General features: G+C 37.2%; 3 protein-coding genes across 3 annotated transcripts; all 3 read right to left on the bottom strand.

Annotated features, from left to right (window-relative positions):
* Nucleotides 1-2,890: 2,890 nt before the first annotated feature.
* Nucleotides 2,891-5,508, bottom strand: LOC137710974 (high mobility group B protein 6-like). The gene is made up of 7 exons (XM_068450155.1): nucleotides 4,998-5,508; nucleotides 4,448-4,555; nucleotides 3,985-4,362; nucleotides 3,671-3,907; nucleotides 3,472-3,569; nucleotides 3,263-3,347; nucleotides 2,891-3,173 (listed from the first exon to the last, which is right to left on the bottom strand). The coding sequence occupies exons 1-7, from the start codon at nucleotides 5,469-5,471 to the stop codon at nucleotides 3,066-3,068; spliced, it is 1,488 nt and encodes a 495-aa protein (XP_068306256.1). The 5' UTR covers nucleotides 5,472-5,508; the 3' UTR covers nucleotides 2,891-3,065.
* A 1,201-nt stretch (nucleotides 5,509-6,709) lies between these two features.
* Nucleotides 6,710-10,330, bottom strand: LOC137711154 (protein trichome birefringence-like 23). Its single transcript, XM_068450362.1, has 3 exons — nucleotides 9,744-10,330; nucleotides 9,095-9,369; nucleotides 6,710-7,899 (listed from the first exon to the last, which is right to left on the bottom strand). The coding sequence occupies exons 1-3, from the start codon at nucleotides 10,084-10,086 to the stop codon at nucleotides 7,126-7,128; spliced, it is 1,392 nt and encodes a 463-aa protein (XP_068306463.1). The 5' UTR covers nucleotides 10,087-10,330; the 3' UTR covers nucleotides 6,710-7,125.
* Nucleotides 10,331-14,021: 3,691 nt separating this feature from the next.
* On the bottom strand, nucleotides 14,022-18,011 carry LOC137711051 (uncharacterized). The gene is made up of 5 exons (XM_068450250.1): nucleotides 17,779-18,011; nucleotides 15,135-17,424; nucleotides 14,987-15,047; nucleotides 14,678-14,901; nucleotides 14,022-14,340 (listed from the first exon to the last, which is right to left on the bottom strand). The coding sequence occupies exons 2-5, from the start codon at nucleotides 17,399-17,401 to the stop codon at nucleotides 14,286-14,288; spliced, it is 2,607 nt and encodes an 868-aa protein (XP_068306351.1). The 5' UTR covers nucleotides 17,402-17,424; nucleotides 17,779-18,011; the 3' UTR covers nucleotides 14,022-14,285.
* Nucleotides 18,012-18,247: the final 236 nt, after the last annotated feature.

Here is an 18,247-nt window from a genome sequence, read left to right as displayed (position 1 = left end):
CCAAATTATATTCTCTTATCTCAATGTCATCCGTTGAAAGATACAAACCCCTACTTTGACTTCTGAAATAATTTGATTTTCACTTGCAACACAACAATTTACCTAGCATACCAATTGGTAAATTAGTATCTTACAATTTTGAAAAAAAAATTATTTAAAAATTTCACACACGAATGCCCATGAACGTTAAATCAATTTGAAAATTTAATTCTCATGGAATTTAAATCAATCATTAATTGGCCTAATTGCAGTAAATTACAAACAAACACAACCAAATGTTTTATCACATAATAAGGGGCATTTTAGGACGATAAAATTTTATAATCTGAGTCATAAATCAAAATAATTTTTTTTTTTTTTTTTGTTAAAACCCAATAAACAGGTTTAAGTCAGGAAAAAATATATATGGTTTGTTAAAGGCAAAGAAAAATGAGTTTTAAAGGGGAAATCTAATTTTTTTTTATTAATAAAAGTGAGCCTTTTAGTAGAATAGCTTATATCATTTTATGTCTTAAGCATTAAATATACAAACAAAATGTAGCAGGATCTTTGGAACAAAAATATGTAAGGAAAAAGAATTAAATGAGAGTATAAGTGTATTTGAAGTGGAATGAGAGTGATAGAATTAAATGAGAGTATAAGTGTAAGGAATGAGAGTGATAGAATATACAAACAAAATGTAGCAGGATCTTTGGAACAAAAATATGTAAGGAAAAAGAATTAAATGAGAGTATAAGTGTATTTGCAAGTGGAATGAGAGTGATAGAATTTAGTTCACATGAGTTGCTACTTTTCTCGTGAGACCCACAGTTTTTTGGGGCTAGATGTAGCCTAATTTTATGCTACTTAAGAAATGAAGTTGCTAGTCCAAGTGGTGGATCTAGCCCCATTTTCCAACTCATTGGACATGAAATTTCTCAGGAGAGCTTAAAACGTAGTAGCCTCATGAAATATAAAACCTCCATTGGGATGCTCTTAAGGGGTGTTTTGGTCTTTCCAATTAGTTTGCAACATAGTCGAGGACCAAATCTTGGTAAACTTCATTTTGCCCCCTCAAATTTTCGTCTAATTTCAAAGTCATACATGTCTTTTAATTTTTGTCAATTTTATACAAGGGCTCAAGATTTTATACCAATGTCATACATCAATTTTAAAAATACGTTAAATTTTCCATTATAGGATGATGTGGTAAATTCAGCCTACATTTTTGCTATGTGGCAATTAAATTTGTCCATGTAGATAAAAAGACAAATTATGAAACAAATCAATTTAAACTAGAATAATCTTTTATGCCTAAAAATTAAGGCCAAATCATTTTCATGATCGCTGTGGTGTGACCCTGGTTTTAATCCGGTCCATGTGGTTGAAAAAATTGTTATTCATGACCTTATGGTCCAGTCCGTTAGCAATACAGATTCAATTGTAATTTCCGTTAGCAATATGATTCAATTGTAATTTCCTTCCGTTAAATCTATGTTAAGATTTGATGGCAAATATGTCCTTCAATCCTATTAGTTGAGACAACCAATCATAAATTACCCTCATCTAGTTCATAAGAAATAAAGTGGGGTAATGCCAGAGAAACTAAATTTGGAAACAAATTTTGCAAACTAAATGATGTGTCACCAATAGGAATAAGCATGTTTATTAACACTTAAGCAATAATCCAATCATCAACTTCTATGTCATTTACTTTACAAAAATCTACAAACTTAGGCCATCTCCAACCGAAGGGTTCAGGGGCTGAAAATTGTCCGGAAATCGTCTCCAATCGAGGACTAGGCCAAAGGGCTTGTGGGTCCCACAAAATCTGAAAAGGCCAAAGGGCCAATCAGCTGGTCCATCCAACTAGCCAGCCAGCCCCTAGCTAGGCCAAAATTTTGATTAAACCTGTCGGATATAACTGACAGTAATAGTACTTATTCCTGTCAGGTATAACCGACAGGAATGATTGCCAAAATTTGAAATTCAACAGCTAGTTACCGTTGGATTCAAATGTTTTTTGTTTTTTTTAATCTTTTTGGCCAAATTTTTGTTTATGAAATTTAAAAATTCCCTTATTTTTATTTTTATTTTTCCTAAGCCTTTCATAAACACCTAAGCCATTCCTAAATCATTAAAAATTTTAAATTATGCCCTGGTTTATGAAATTAAAAAAAAAAAAAATTATTTTTAAGCAATACCTAAGCCATTCCTACAACAATTCCGCCCTATTTATAGCCCAAAAAAAAAAATTCAAATCCATAGCTGACGTTACTTAGCCGTTGGATTTGAATTTAAGTTGTAGTTTTTAAATAATAATATGTTTGGCCCTATGACTCTTTAGCCCTCAGTTGGAGACGGTTTTTTGTGACAGGGCTAAAACGAGCCATGTGACAGGGCTCTCGGTTGGAAATGGAGGTAAAATATTGGCCCTATGGCTCTTTAGCCCTCAGTTGAAGACGGTTTTTTGTGACAGGGCTAAAACGAGCCATGTGACAGGGCTCTCGGTTGGAAATGGAGGCAAAATATTAGGCCTATGGCCGTCTGTGCACCATTAATTAAAAAGGAATAGGAGACCAACATGACGCAGTTCATCACCAAATTAATTCAAACCTGGGCAAAGCCATGTTTTTTCCATCATTCACCGGAGAAAACCCCATTCCACTCGGTAGTAGGCCTTGCTCATATCAAGTTTTAGAGCCATGTAATGTCTGCGGTGGTTATGCAACTGGTGACCAATTTCTGCCGCCACCAGAGAATTGATTGTATGAAGTTGTGCACAGCAAGCAAGCAAAGACTTGGATGTGATCGGTACCTACAATCCAACTGATTTGTAGGGCATTGTTTGAAGTGATTATATGAAGTTTAGTGAAGTCAAGGAAAACATTTGTTCAATAATCAGATCAGGTTTACTCTTGAATTTGAATCATTCAAATCTTTCATTCATAGTTAGCAAATGCTAAGGCTGACATCAAAGTTGACACTAAAAAGAAAGAAAGAAAAAAGTCAAATTAGCCATCAAAGTGATGGGCATGAAACTCCTACAAATGGTTCACCAACATTTGAACACCGTCTGATCATCATCAATTAACAGAGGCACTTTTGTTATATTCCTCTACCTCCTTCTTGTATGCTTCCATTGCTTCAGCTGCCTTCTCATTCCAAACCTTTTTCTCTTCTTCCTTCATTTCCTATATAACCCAACAAGTGAAACAAAAAATAGGATCAGTTTTAATTAATTTACCAAACGCGACTTCCGAACCCAAATTCAATCCCGTACCTTCCATTTCAGTGAAATCATTGCAGTAATGGTGGTGCTGTTAGTCCCTGGTCTCTCCTCCAACAGAGCCTTTCTTGCTTCCTTGCTGCATTATTCAAAACAAAACCGAAATCAGTTTTTATTTCTCATCGCGTGACCCCGATTTTGCCCTTTACAGGGTTTCATGTATAAGACATTACAAGACTACAGCATTTAACGAGGAACGTTACCTGAACAAGAGGTAAGAGGATGCAGGCTTCTTGGGCTTGTTGGGGTCAACATTCTTCATTTCTTCCTTCTTCTTCTTCTTCTGCTCCTCCTTCGTTTTCTGTTAATCCGTTACAACTTGATTAGCAACCAACTAATAATACAACAGCAACAAAATCAGTAAAATAATGGAGACCACAGCTTGCTTAGTAGTAAGCAAACCTTGATTATGTTTTCAGTCTTCTCCTTCTTCTTGAGAAGCTGCAGGGCTTCATGCTTTTGCAGTTTCATCAGCTCTTCCTCTTCCTTTTTGAGATTGGAAGCTTCCTCTTCCTTATTCTGCTTGTAAACCTCCATCTCTTGCATATACTTCTCCTTGTTCTTCCTAGCCATCTCCTCATAAGGCAATTTTTGTTCCTCCGTCATGTTTTTCCATTCTTCACCCGTGATCTTTGCAACCTACGAAATAGTCCCAAAATTGACAAATTAAAATATGCTATGAGGCTTTTCATGTGGGGATGGTGATTTTCAAATACCTCAGTGACAGTTTTGTTCTCTGCAGCCAGAGCTGGTCGCCTGTCGTTTGTGAACAGAAAAAATGCCGACATTGGATGCTTGGGTTTCAATGGATCCTTTTCCTTCTTGGTTTTCTTGTTCTCCATTTCAGCTTCTTGCTTGAACTGTAGGTATTGTTCAAGCAACTCCATAGCTGTCTTCTGCTTGTTCTCCTCCTCCAAGAGATGCATTGCTTCCACCTCGCGCTTCTCTTTCGTAGTCACTTTCAGGTAAGCTTCCTTCTCGGCCTGGTACCTCTCTTCGTAAGGCTTCTTCTCTTCAGCACTGACGTTCTTCCACTTGGCCCCCAAAATGTTCGAGACTTCCTTAAAATCTGCTTCAGGGTTCTCCTTCTTGATCTGCATCAAAACCACAAAAGCAGAGTCAGAAATTGTTTCTCACGTATATCTCCGAACAACCGTAGCGTTCTAATCTGTAACTTACCTCAGCCCATTGATCTTTGCACCATAAGATGTAAGCAGGAGCTGGCATTTTCTTCTCAGGGCAACCCTTCTTTTTCTTGTCTTGCACTGATTGAGCAATTGGGAATGCCTGATGAAAAATAAGTAACCATTATGTCAACCCCATTTCAAAATCATCGAATCGCTTCGATCAAACACCCAAGAAATAAAAAATTACAAACCCGTTTTTGGGCAATTTACCAGTAACCAAAAAGCATAAAAATCCCAAATCATCAACCAAATTTCATGTGAACCCTAATCATCAAGCCAATGCAACAAAACAAATTCCAGGAAAGGCGATCGAGAACAGAAACCCTAAGAACATATAAGTCAAGAACGCTCAGGGATTTTTTCCTTTATTTTTTTTTTTTACAATTAACAAGTAACCAAACAAATTTAAGAACCCAAAATTAATAATCACCCAACCAAACTTCAGATCCATAATGTATTTTCTCAGCATCCAAACAGAGGATAATACGCATGCAGAAATAAGGACGCAAATGAAGAAAATAAAAGGGATCAAGGAAACAGACCATGGTGGGTTTGAACTCCTTGAGCTTCTGCAGCTTCTTCAACTCCATCTGAAGCTTGTCTTGCTCTCGGCCCTTCATAGCAAGATCTTCCTCCTTGGTCTTCAACATCTCATCCTTCTCCTTCAGGAGCTCCTCGGTTTTCTCCTTTTCGAGCTTCATCGCGTGCAGCTTCTCTTGCATTTCTTCGAGTTCTTTCTCGAATGACGACGGTTGGGTCTTCTTCTGATTGGCCTGTTTCTTAGAAGCCGTAGCTTTGCCCGACTTCTTGGGGGAGGTGCGAGTCTGAGAGAGGCTCTCGTGGTTCTCCTTCACTGGGTTGGAGTCCGATGGTGTTTGGATCGGGCTCGGAGCGGCGTCCGAGACCTTTCCTGCGAGGATATTGGCTGCATTTCCAGATGGGTTTTTGTCCTTGAGTGCCCTTCGGCTGGCCCTTGGCTTCCTGTTGGGCATTTCGGCGATTGCAGTGTCAGCCATGGCACAGAGAGAGAGAGAGAGAGAGGAGGCCGGAGGATTTTGAATTTGAAATTTAGTGGTTGTATGGGGGGAGAGAGAGGTTGTATATAAAGAGGGGGCGGCCCAACGGTAAGTTTTTTCAAATTCAAATTAACTTTCGAGATTGAATTATTGTTTGACGTCCGGTAATGAGCCTTGACCGTTGGTAGAAGATGGGTACAAGCCCTTACCATATAGAGATTACAATTTGTTTTCTTTACCATAGATGGATTTTACTTTTCAATTTTGGATTGTTTTTGTTCAAATTTACTTCTTCAATAAGGTTTTCAAATGATTTTTTTGGATAAGTCTACTATATGCATTCGTGATTGTATTGGTTTTAGTTTCACGGTAATTCTTTGAACGACAGAATGTCAATCCGAATTATTGGTTAGAAGAACTTGTGTAGCATACGGTGTCAAATTCACAGTCCATTAATATAATATGCAAGTATCAAATCGAAAATATTACCCTTCAATGTATTAGTTTTAGTTTTAGAATAAAATTATTTAAATGACATATTGTCAATCTAAAAAGATTATGCTTTAATGTAGGCAGCAGTGTCAAATTCACAATTCACGAATATAATATGCAAGTATCATAAAAAACATTACACCTTAATGCAACATACAAGTGAATTTAGATTAGGGCATATAATATTGCACTAATATTAATTTGATGACTAACATGACAATATTAGATTTTTTTCTTCCTCCAACCCATATGTTTTTATTGTTATAAATGATATATTTAGGATTCATTATTGATCTCTTTGACCAAAAAAATAAAAAATAAATAAATAAAAATAAAATTATATGTAGGATTCATTTTTAAAAAGAAATCAACCAAAATAAAATTTCAATATTTTGATTTTCTCTTCCTCCAATCCTTAATGCCCGTTTTCACATATCAAATTTGACCGCAAAAAATTCATATGCCAATTCACATAGAATTAGCATATAGGTTGAACCTCCTTCCTACCATCAAATTCACGTAAAATTTGACATCTCCACAGGAGTAGTATTGAACAATGTTTGTAATTGTTCCCGCTGAGGAACGTATTTGGATCGATGGGAACAAATCAATTTGGATATTATGCAAGCTTTGCATAAAAAAATTTGTATCATTTTTCACACTTAACAGCACATAAAGTAACATGATTTTATTTATTTTTGGGAAATAACAAATTAAATGAAATTCGGAAAAAAAATAAAATAAAATAAAAAACAGATTTTGAGTCAAGATTACAAAGTTATAAGCTTATAGCATACAATAATGACACAGTTGCAGTTCTGCTCGATGGATGGGAAGGCGATGCCGCGAGAGTCGAATTCTTGTTGACAGTGCGGTTAACACAACATCATGATCATTTTGCAGTGTTCTTTTCTTTGCAACTACAGATAAGGATCTAAATCACAGGCCAGTAGACGCCGGTAAAGATTCAGTTGTGGCGAAGATGAACCGGTTCACCAGAGACGAATGAAAATTTGTTGTATAGACAAGGCAGAGAAGGAATTTACGATTCATCAGAAACTTCTGCAAGAAACTTTACCAGGATCCATTATATGCTCTCTCATAATCTAGAAGGGGAAAAAAAAAAAAAAAAGAATTCCAGCAGCGAAGTAGGCTGATTTTCTCATCCATTTACTATCATCTCCATTAATATATCGTTCCAAGATTCCATAGGTCCTGGTAAGCACCAATGCAAACAATCAGTCTGAACCTTCGCGTTTCTGCCTTGTTCAAATGGATGATACTGTCTATATGGACCTGGATGTCCATCAGGTCTCAACAAAGAAAGTTGGAATAGGTCAAGGAGTTTGAGATTCACCCCATGTTTAGAAGCTTCTGCAGCTGCCTTCGGAAATTCTTCTAGTTCAATGCCACGCAGAATCTTATTTACCTCCTTCACTTCAACCTCACCTTCTTTAGCTGGGGCCGTTTTCTTGCAGTTTCCCCCAGTATTCCACTCCCCACCCTCAAAATGATCAGGCGTGGACGTTCTGAAAAATATTGTGCCCTTGTAATCTGACTTTACTATAAAGTTCATCACAAATCTTAAGGCTTTGCGATAAGAGAAATCAAACCCCAACTCTGTCAGATTCCTTTTAGGACAGTAATGGCATCCCAGAACTTCATTGCCCTCGTAGTAGATAGCACTTTTGAGAAACCATTTCCCTGTTGAAATTATCATGTAGTCCCAACCGTGGTACTGATCCACCCACTTCTTATCAAGCTTGTCAAGATGCAGCTCAACTTCCGATGATGCCACACCATCAAAGTCTTCAAAAATAGCAGCTTGGACAAGGAATGGGGACCAAATAACTGAGACACTAAAATTGTAAGAGGGGAAGTGCCATCTTCTGGACCTGTAATCCTTGTCATGGTACACTTGAACGGCTCGTTCAACCTGAAGGACAACGTTTCAATCAAATTTTAAACAACCTCTTCAAAGAAGTCAAGTTCTAGGCTTAAACAAACAGTCTAATAATCAATCATTTGTTCCATCGACCCAGAATCTCAAATATTAAAGATGGCATGTTGTAAACAGATGAACTATGGACCAAAATTCCAGAGACAAAAGTAAAAAACAAATCCACACTTGTCATTTTACAGCTATAGTGGTAACTTTATATGTGCAGGTGTGCGCGTACAGACATGGATAGACGATGGGGAAACAACTTTATACCACCTCAATTAACTTTTCTAGATAAAACAATTTCACGGCATATATTTGTATACCATGACCCTATATCTGTATATAGTTATATTTCCTTCTATGCTTCATGTTGTGGGGTTGCTCAAACCAAATTAAGGCACAATGACTGGTGCAGCTATAAAGTGGGTAAGCTGGGAAAGGTGCAAAACCAAAATATTACGGAAGCTCTAGCGAACTAAGAACAACAGACAAGAGCAAACACTAGCAAAAATGCTTAAAGAAGTTATTCACAAGTTATTGAAACTTTCTACAATTAGTCCAAAAAGTTCTCAAGGGGATCACATTACTGGAAACTAAAAGGTTTGTTATCATCAAAAGTTATTTATCTTGATCTGTGATAAACTAACTGACTTTACAGTTCAAAGATGAAAACTGATTCAAGTTCAGTAGAAGAGGCAGACGAACCATGAAAATGTATCACTCGAAAATAGGAAGGGTGGCTAGGGAAGTATCTGACTGAGAATTAAACACATTCTCCACATCCTAACATGTTAAGCTTCTAGGACAAATGGAGACTTTAGCAATTAGGATATCCTAAATATCGAGTACCTAAGGGCCCTTTCTGACCGACCTCTTTCTTAGTTTCTGGCCAGGGTGGTAGAGCCTTTCCAACCTATTCCTCAAAAGAAAGGTTCCTCCTCTATCCCTTCAACCTTCTCGGGAGGCAGGATGCCCCATAAGCACTTTTACCTTTCCTCTTTTAAACACCTTCTCATCCATCAATGAAAAAAATTAGTTATTACGTATCTAAGGAACTCAACTCCAACGCATCTATCCAACCGAAGCATATGAAGGATTATTTTCTTTTTTATGTTTTAATACTAAATATTCTGTTCATTTGTGCAAAGCCAACATTTATATGTGAGTTATGAATTCAAATACATACCTTGGAGAGCATGCACAGCAGCGACTGGACATGGTTGCGAGATATCGAATCACCAATCAACGCCCATGCTTTGTTCCTCATCATTTCAAGAAATCTCCCTGGATCAAATTTTGGGATTTCACAATATCGTGGCTTCCACTTCCAGTATAGAAACCCTGTATCAGGCCGCCCATTTCTTATGCAATTTTGAGGATTTTCAATTGTGGGGCAGCTCTCATTGTAAGCTGAACCCGAAGTACTCGGAATCCAATCCCCAGAGAAAAGATCGCACTTTCCTGCACAAGCGCACAAACTTTATCTCCATTGAAAACTAACTCACTTAATGCAATTGCAATCGAATTTACTATCTGAAATGAGAGATTCCACGAAGAGTAAAAGGATCTTTCAACTAATAGTATCAGAACAACCAGCAGTACAACAAAACATTGAAATGATATGGAAAGCCATAAACTATACCGAAAATCATCCACAATTCCCAACATATTGGAGCATAAGTCCAATTTCCCAACTGCAGATCTTAGTAACCTAAACTATCAATCACAGAGCAAGACTTTCCAACAACAGCAGTTCACTCCAAACTAAATTTCTCATACATACAATACAAAAATAGGAAAACAACAACAGCCCATTAAAGAGAATTAAGTAATACCATTTGGTGGAGGTATCTGGTCCTGATCTCCATCTCCTGGAACTTGCCTCGAAATTGGCTGCTCTGAATCCACAGTATTCTCGGGAAAATGGGTTTCTTTCTGGGCTTCTTTTCTGGGAAAAGGCATCTCATCCTGATCTTCGTTTTGTGGAAATTCCACAGAGATTGGCTGTTCTAAATCCTCAGTTTCCTCAGGAAAAGGGGCTTCTGTTTTAGGCAAAAACTCATTGGAGGTGGAGAGAAAGAGACGAAAAGCTAGACCCATCAGAAGGATTGCAACTCCAAACTTCACCACCAAATGCTTGTGCTTGTGATTAAACCAGTGCATCCATTTCAGCTTCATTGCCTTCACTGCTTGCTTCTTGCTCTCTCCCTCTAGATCTCTGAATGTAGTGGATGTTGAGCTAAAAGGATTAAAACCCAGAAAAATAATTACTTGTTTGATTGGGATTATATAAAAAGATCAAAACTTTTGAGATGTTAGATTGGATTTTGGATCGAAGAGGGTTTTCTTCTGGTGTGTTTTTTGGCTTTTGGCTGCTGTGGATGCCTGTTAGTTGTTAATCATGCACAAGTTAATCGTAGAATGCAGCAATGGGATTGAAGATAAAGTGAGTAAAGCCAGTAATTAATTATTTTTAATGAATTTAATAAAGTGATTCATGATTGGAGACTGGAGAGCACGAAAAGTGGCTGGTAATTACAAGTTTAATTTTCATTAAAAAGAAGATTAAAAATTAGGACAAGGATTATCTGTCTTTCTACTTCTGGTACCTTTTGTGTGGTCATGGTTAAGCTACGTCAATATTTAATATTATTTTTTATAAAGATAATAAGATAAAAATGAATAGAAATATAAAATATTAACTTGGTTTAACCGTAATTACACAAACAAGAGGATACGAGAGGTCAGACAATACTTGTGCTAAAAATTATGAAGAAACTGATTAGATTCTTCTTTCCAGAAGAATAAATCACTTTAATATATTTCACAATAGAAAAAAGCTGATCCATCGTCAGTTTGTAATTTACACATTAATAGCAGAGAGTTACTCACCGACAACTGTCCCAATTACAATTCCAGTGATTTAGAGTTCGAGAAATTTTTTAATGTGCCAATAACACGGTTTGGTACATTAATTTTATAATACAATTAACTGGTAGGGTAAATTACATTTTGCATGCTCAAGTTTGTTGTCAATTGCAACCTTATACAAAATTTTTAAAATATTTCAAGCTCATACATTACTTATTATTTCATTTCAATTTTGTACAATCTTAGTTAATCTGTTAAATTTTCCATTAAATGTTGATATTGAAATGTTTATCCTAATTGAAATGTTTTTTTTTTCAAATTTCCAACCAATTATATATTACACTTGTTAACCAGGTTGTGCACCCAACACGGTAAAAAATCTCTCGCAAAGGAGAATGTGTGTGTGTTAATAGTTGTTTTCTTTTTTGATAATATTGATTTTGAATTGTTGTTTAATATCATTAAATCTTCAAAAATCATGTATTTGAAAGAATCACTCCACCAACCTCTTTGATCCTATTTAAGGCTTACTTGATCAACTAATTAGGTAATAGTAATACAAGCTTTTATTAAAGAAACATTTTAGAAGATGAAGGGTTGAAATTGCATTGTTATGTTTATTAAATTTGAACTATAGTTTATTTTATATGACGATTTTTAAATTGCTCCAATTTTTATTAAAGATATTAAAACTTGAATATAAAAAAAGAGTATATTATTTTGATCAACCAACCTAACTTAATATATTTTTCGATTTATATTCACCTTACCAACCGAATAAAGATTCAGCATATTTGTCAAATTCATGTACTGGTGAGTAATGCCACTTCGATTTGGATTCGACCACAAAATAGCATATGATACGTTTGCTTCCCTCAATTACTTAGGGTTTTTAAATAGAATATCTAGTTCAAGTAGCATGGTCACTTAATATTACGATTTAATGATTTTTCTCTTCATTTGTAAGACCATCTCCGAGCCATAGAATAAAGCTTAAAATATAAACTTTAAACCTCCTCCAAACATCTCCAATCATAGGGCTAAAATAAGCATTTGGGAAAAAATATATCTTTGGGCTAAATTCTCCTCAGAAATTAAGTTTGGCTTAAATTATTCTGGACCCATAAACTGTCATATTTCAAAACCATTTTTTGTTTTTTTTTACTTATAATCCAACATTTGTGATCAAATGAAATAAAATGTAACAGTAAAATAAAAGATTTGACGGCCTAAAATTAAATCTAACGTCTAAAATAATTTAAAGAAATGATTTAAATCAAATTCCACTTAAAACTTTATAAATACCTATGTATTTGTATGATTTTTAATTATTTATTAGAATTTAAATATTTTTAAGTAAAATTGTTCATAAAAATAAAATTAGAATAATCTACATAAATTTTATTTTTCAAAAAAGTTATTAAAAAAAAGCTAAAATCATTATTTAGTAATCTCAGACTAAAATTTTAAGCCATAACTGTGATATCCCACATCGCCCAGGGGGTGATCCTTAAATGTATATTCTCATCTCTACCTAGCATGAGGCCTTTTGGGAGCTCACTGACTTCGGGTTCCATAGGAACTCTGAAGTTAAGCGAGAAGGGGGCTAGAGCAATCCCATGATGGGTGACCCACTGGGAAGTTGCTCGTGAGTTCCCAAAAACAAAACCGTGAGGGAATGGTAAGCCCAAAGCGGACAATATCGTGCTACGGTGGTGGAGCGGGCCCGGACCAGGATGTGACAATTTGGTATCAGAGCCTAACCCTGGCCGTGGTGTGCCGACGAGGACGTCGGGCCCCTAAGGGGGGTGGATTGTGACATCCCACATCGCCCAGGGGGTGATCCTTAAATGTATATTCTCATCCCTACCTAGCACGAGGCCTTTTGGGAGCTCACTGGCTTCGGGTTCCGTAGGAACTCCGAAGTTAAGTGAGAAGGGGGCTAGAGCAATCCCATGATGGGTGACCCACTGGGAAGTTGCTCGTGAGTTCCCAAAAACAAAACCGTGAGGGAATGGTAAGCCCAAAGCGGACAATATCGTGCTACAGTGGTGGAGCGGACCCGGGATGTGGTGGGGGCCCGGGCCGGGATGTGACAATAACCATTGGAGGAGAAAAGCCGTTTCTAAGTTATTGCTTAAAATTTTGTGGCTTAAATTTTTAAGTTTTATTCCCAAGGGATGGAGATGATATAAGTGAGAGTTTTTAGGCTCAATTCTCACCAAAGGCGAATTTGAATCATATTAATGTTAGCCCATTTTGAGGCTAAACCCATCCTTTTAGTGTAGATAGTATCATTTGTTTAAAAAAGTTTAAATAGCAATTATTATTCATCTTCCCTTTTTTATAACTATTATTATGATTATCTTACGATCATCTTATAAGATCTGTCCGGTCTCATGCTTAGTCAACAGAATATAGCATTTTTAAGATGTGTTTAATATTTGGTTGACTTGAATAAAACAAACACTAATGAGAATCATAGTAAAATACGAAACGGGTATATTATGTGAAAATACGTACGTGCATTATTTAGCAACTTTGTAAAAATGATACTTTGAAAGATTAGAACTTTTTCTTAAATTTTAATATTTACTTATTTTTGTTTTTCAATAATATGTTAAAAATACGTATAAAATACGTGAATTTCATGTGTATTATTAAAAATATGACTAAATAACGTGTATTAAAAATGAAAAGTATGCATACATTTATAACATGTGGATCATACGTTGGAGTACAAAAAAGTGCAATTTAATGAATTGTGACGACGTGTACAGCAAGTGAAAGTAGTTTAAAAAAATACATATGTACGTATATAATATACGAATACATAACGATAAGGAGAATGTCATAACAACCTCGTTGTTAACAAAAAATGAAACTAAGACAGTCTATAACATATCAATGACGTGCCTTCTGCCGACATCTTGGGAGTATTAGCATGTCAGGGCATCAGATTGCAACTAGTCACTAGAAGGTAGGATTTGATTTCAATCTGATCCAAAATTTCCCTCTTAATCTTTTTTTACTTTTACAAAAAAGCCACCCTTACTTTTACAGAATCAGAAACCAGTACATATATCGGAGGCTTATTTACACATGAAAATTTGAAATCTACTTGGTAGAAGCTTGACAAACATTGGTTCACATCAGTGCAATGTGTTCTGTACCTTGCAGTGTATGATGTAGCAGGAATCTCGCCGGGACAACGAGGATCAACAAAGCGAAATCCAAATGTATGAACAAGCTCGTCGATAATACAGAAGAACTATACTGTACAAATACAGCATGATAAAATCTATCCAGCCTCGAACACAACTGGATGAGACAATGTACATATCACCTACACTCGCAGAGATGCAAACGTATGAACAACTAACAAACACATAGGATCCAAGAACACGCCAAGAATTTAAACGGTGATTGATCCGTCATTATCATCTTTAAAGACTCGAAGCATACAAGATTTAAATCGCGAAAATCGAAACTACGACAGTGAATATTCACACAACCATTCTGGGGACCTTCATGCCAAATCCGCGCTTTGCCTTCTCAATTCTGTCCAATAAAACGTCAACGATCATGAATGAATCAACACGAATGCAAATTAATAAATGATAAGCCATCAGACAAGCTGATACATAAACATCTTTAATTATGAAGGTGGATATATTACCAAATGGTGGTTATCATAAATGAAAAGAAATTAACAAATGCAAAGCAAGAAAATGACAGTAATCTTAGTTTACACTTGCAGACGCAGGGTAATAGCCAAATAAGGATCAAGCAAAGTTGTTTGATATCGATCGAGCAATTTTCTTTACGTAGGATCTTAACAAGAAGACGGTAATCAACATGCCACTGTAATCAAACTTATATAAGCACAAGGACTTACTTGGGGGCAAGTTTGCCGAGGCTTTTTAAATCTTCCCCTGAGTCCTCATCCACCACTCTCCCAGACATTTCGACGATATAAAATTTCTCTCTTGTAGTTGGTAATCCTCTCCCTGCAAGCAGGTCCAAATCTCTCTGATGTAGCTCTCTCCCGTTTACATAGACACTGGTATTGCCAGCAGCACAATTTGGTGGAATGGGGTAATTGAATTCTTCAATAAAAGGCTGCAAAACGAAACGAATGCTTTATTATAAGTCCACATGAACCGTGTACAAGAATATTTACAAATCAAAAGTTTATTGTTCTCACAGGAATTATGCCGCGGCAAGCTTGGCCCATCACACCCCAGAATCCGGCTCTGAAATCATACCTAGTTAATACGAAACAAGTTACTTTTTCAGCTAGAAGGAATTTACATGTCATACACTAAAACTTGGGAGGCGACATGCAGACTTACCAATAATCTCCAGGTCGAATCGGGCCAGCGAGCATTTCAGCTTTCCTAACAACATGATCCGGAATAGGTTGCCCGTTAATAAAAACAGTAGGCCTTGTTTTCTCCACACCTTGGTTAGATTTTGAGACATCTTTAGAGCTCTTTTTTATGAGACCCACCAATAAGGAATCTGCACCCGTGCCGATTTTGGGGGGATCTTGTTCTTTTCTTCCCTCTGCAGAGTCTTTAGAAATGTTGGTATTAAGATATTCATTGTAAGAAACATCCACATTGGTTTCCACTGAACTATCTTTCACAGAATTCTGTCGAGAAGCGATCTTTCTAAAGAGTGCCTTGTCTTGGTTCTTGCAGTCACTGTCATTTCCCTTCTCGGCTCTGCTTACTGTATGTTTAGAACTACCAGGCTGCTCCCAGAGAGGTGAACCTGGACGCTTTGGAGAAAAGGACTCTTTTGTTGGCAACTCAGCAGAGCCAGAAACGTCTGTATTTGCGATCACACAATCTGATGTCTCCTCCCCCTCCTTGGAAGGGAGGGAAGATGTCAAAGTAAGACCTTGCCTTTTCACAGATTCATCCATGTCCAGCCGAGCGATCACACAATCTGATATCTCCTCCTCCCCCTCCTCCTTGGAAGGGATGGAAGATGTCGAAGTAGGACCTCGCCTCTTCTCAGATTCATCCATGTCCAGCTTCTGATCTTCTGTCGGTAAATTGTCTTCGGTGTCAATGAATGGCAAGGTTTGATCAGAATGATCTAAATCATCACAGGGGGATTTGGTGTCACCTGCATTCGGACTACCATGAAGACTTAAAACGCTGCCTTTTAATGCCTCATTAGAACTTTGACCAACCTCAGAAGATTGTTGCTTGGAATCTTTAGAAGTAAAGAGCTTTTTGTTCTTGATTTCAAGTGAGATAACAGTTGAACAGGAACCACACTGCAGTTTTGACTGATTCTTATTCGTATTCTCAAGTTTTCTCGGCAGTTTCAGTATTTCAAAGCACCAAAAGCATGTGATGAATGGGGCACCACCTGCTACAGGATGGAAGATTCGTCCACGCCTATTGATTGCCATAGCGGTTCTTGGTTCTGAATCACTTTGCCACCTTATGTGCAATGGAGGAGGACTAGCATGTCGTGGATTATAATCATGTGGCAGAAACATAACAGGATTGACATGGTGGTTGGAATTCAAATTAATCGGAGCTTTTGGAGCCCTTCGATTTCCAAAATCATCAAGCGGGACTTGGGGTGTAGCTACCCAATTTGGGTTGTAGCAGCCTGAACAAGAGCAAGCGGGTGAGTGAGAAGCGTTTTCATGTGGATTTGCATTGAATTGCATGCGCCGTCCCATAAATTTTTCGCTAGGTGGTGGTCTTGGGTATTGGAGTGGATGATGGGGAGGCCTCCGTTTCATTTGTTGCTGAGACGGATCCTCATTTTCTGGAATCACATTCCATGGATGCCTTTGAGAAGGATAGAAGTTCTTCTGCTGCATAACCATATTATGATGATCCGTAAAAGTTACAGGTCCATGGCTATAGTTGAAGTAAGGGGGTCTTGTCATCTGCTCGTCCACAGCGTAAGGCTGCATCGAAAGAGTACAAGTTATCAGGTCACCATAAGGATCAGGCGGCCTTCTACTCCTCTCCATAGGAACCGGTTCCCTTGGTTTATCTGCCACATCATAAGATCTGCTCAGTTTCTCCTTCAGCTCATCCAACGTCCTCAGAAGCTCCACTCGACTCTGCTCTAAATTTTCAACTTCACTCGTACCATCAAAAGAGTCTACCTCGTAGGTTGAAGGCCCCTCGTCAGGATAAGCAGAAGTTGGCAGTCTTCCACGCTGAGCCCCGACCATAGGGCTCACGTAAAACCCATCAAACCGATCTCTTTCTACACCTCGAAACTGGTCCATACTTTCCCTTGATCTCACTGACCCAGCAAAATTCATTAAGGGGGCCGAAATATCTTCTACACTAGAAACTACAGACATACACCTACTCACGTTCATTTCAATCTCATCTCCAGAGATCCAATTATCAGTAGGGAACTGCAAAAATCGAGTATGTTTTTCAACAAACTCGGTTTCTATAGCTGCACCTCTTTGCTCAAATCTTAAACCCTTAACCCCTTCCCTAACATTATTACCATAATTATCAACCATAACCTTTTTGCTGTCTGTTCTTGATGAACTACCACTAATCGACTCATCATTTCTTTTTCCGAAAACTCTCTCTTTTCCTCTACCTCCCTTTAAATCCATCACTCTCCTCAAATCCAATGCCTCTGGAAACAATAATTCAAATCCCACAGTCACAAAAAATTAGAACCTTAAAATTCTCACAGACCATAAACATAACCAACAAGAACTAGACAAAAAGATGAAAACCTGGTATCATAACAACGTAAGAGTTGAAACAACAATAAACAATTCAGATTTCCAAAAGTCAATTGAAATTTCTTTCCTTTTCATTTTATTTTCTCAGCAACCAAACAACATGGAAAGGATAAAAACAGAGTCAAGTACTGAACTTTAGGCCCTTTCAGACATCATTAAGCATCGAAAACGAAAACCCAGAAACCAGAAAACCAACAAAACTCAATTCAGGTTTGCTTAGGAATCCATAAACCTTAATTTACCCGAAAGCTATCAACAAGGACTTTGGACTTGGCTTTTGGGACTCGAGAGAACACGGAGGCTTCTGAAACTTGCACATTTTCCTCCTGCTTTTCAAAAAATAATTACAGTTGACATTTTCTCGGAAAAAAATAAAAATTGGAGATAATAGTTTGTGTTGTTTTCTGTAAATTGAGAGGTTTTGTCGGTGGCGTTAGCTTGGAGAGTACGTTGCTCTCTTTGTAAAGTTTGTATTTCTCTTGGATTCGATTACAGAAGCAAACGGATTCACACACACACACATATGCTGTGGTGAATCGAATAGGACAAGAAATAACGGTCGGAAGTTCACATGCCTCACTCGTGTGAGAGAGCTCACGTTCGCAACAACTTAAAACCATAACAAATTAGACAGATGACACACTCTACATCGTTTAAATGTTTTAGTCTTAGCCGTCTATTAAAAATAGCTTTTAAGTTTCAAACATTCAA

This window comes from Pyrus communis, chromosome 12, assembly GCF_963583255.1.
Source record: "Pyrus communis chromosome 12, drPyrComm1.1, whole genome shotgun sequence".
NCBI lineage: Eukaryota > Viridiplantae > Streptophyta > Magnoliopsida > Rosales > Rosaceae > Pyrus > Pyrus communis.
Note: the sequence above shows the minus strand (reverse complement) of the source record. Positions and strands in the feature narration are given on the sequence as shown.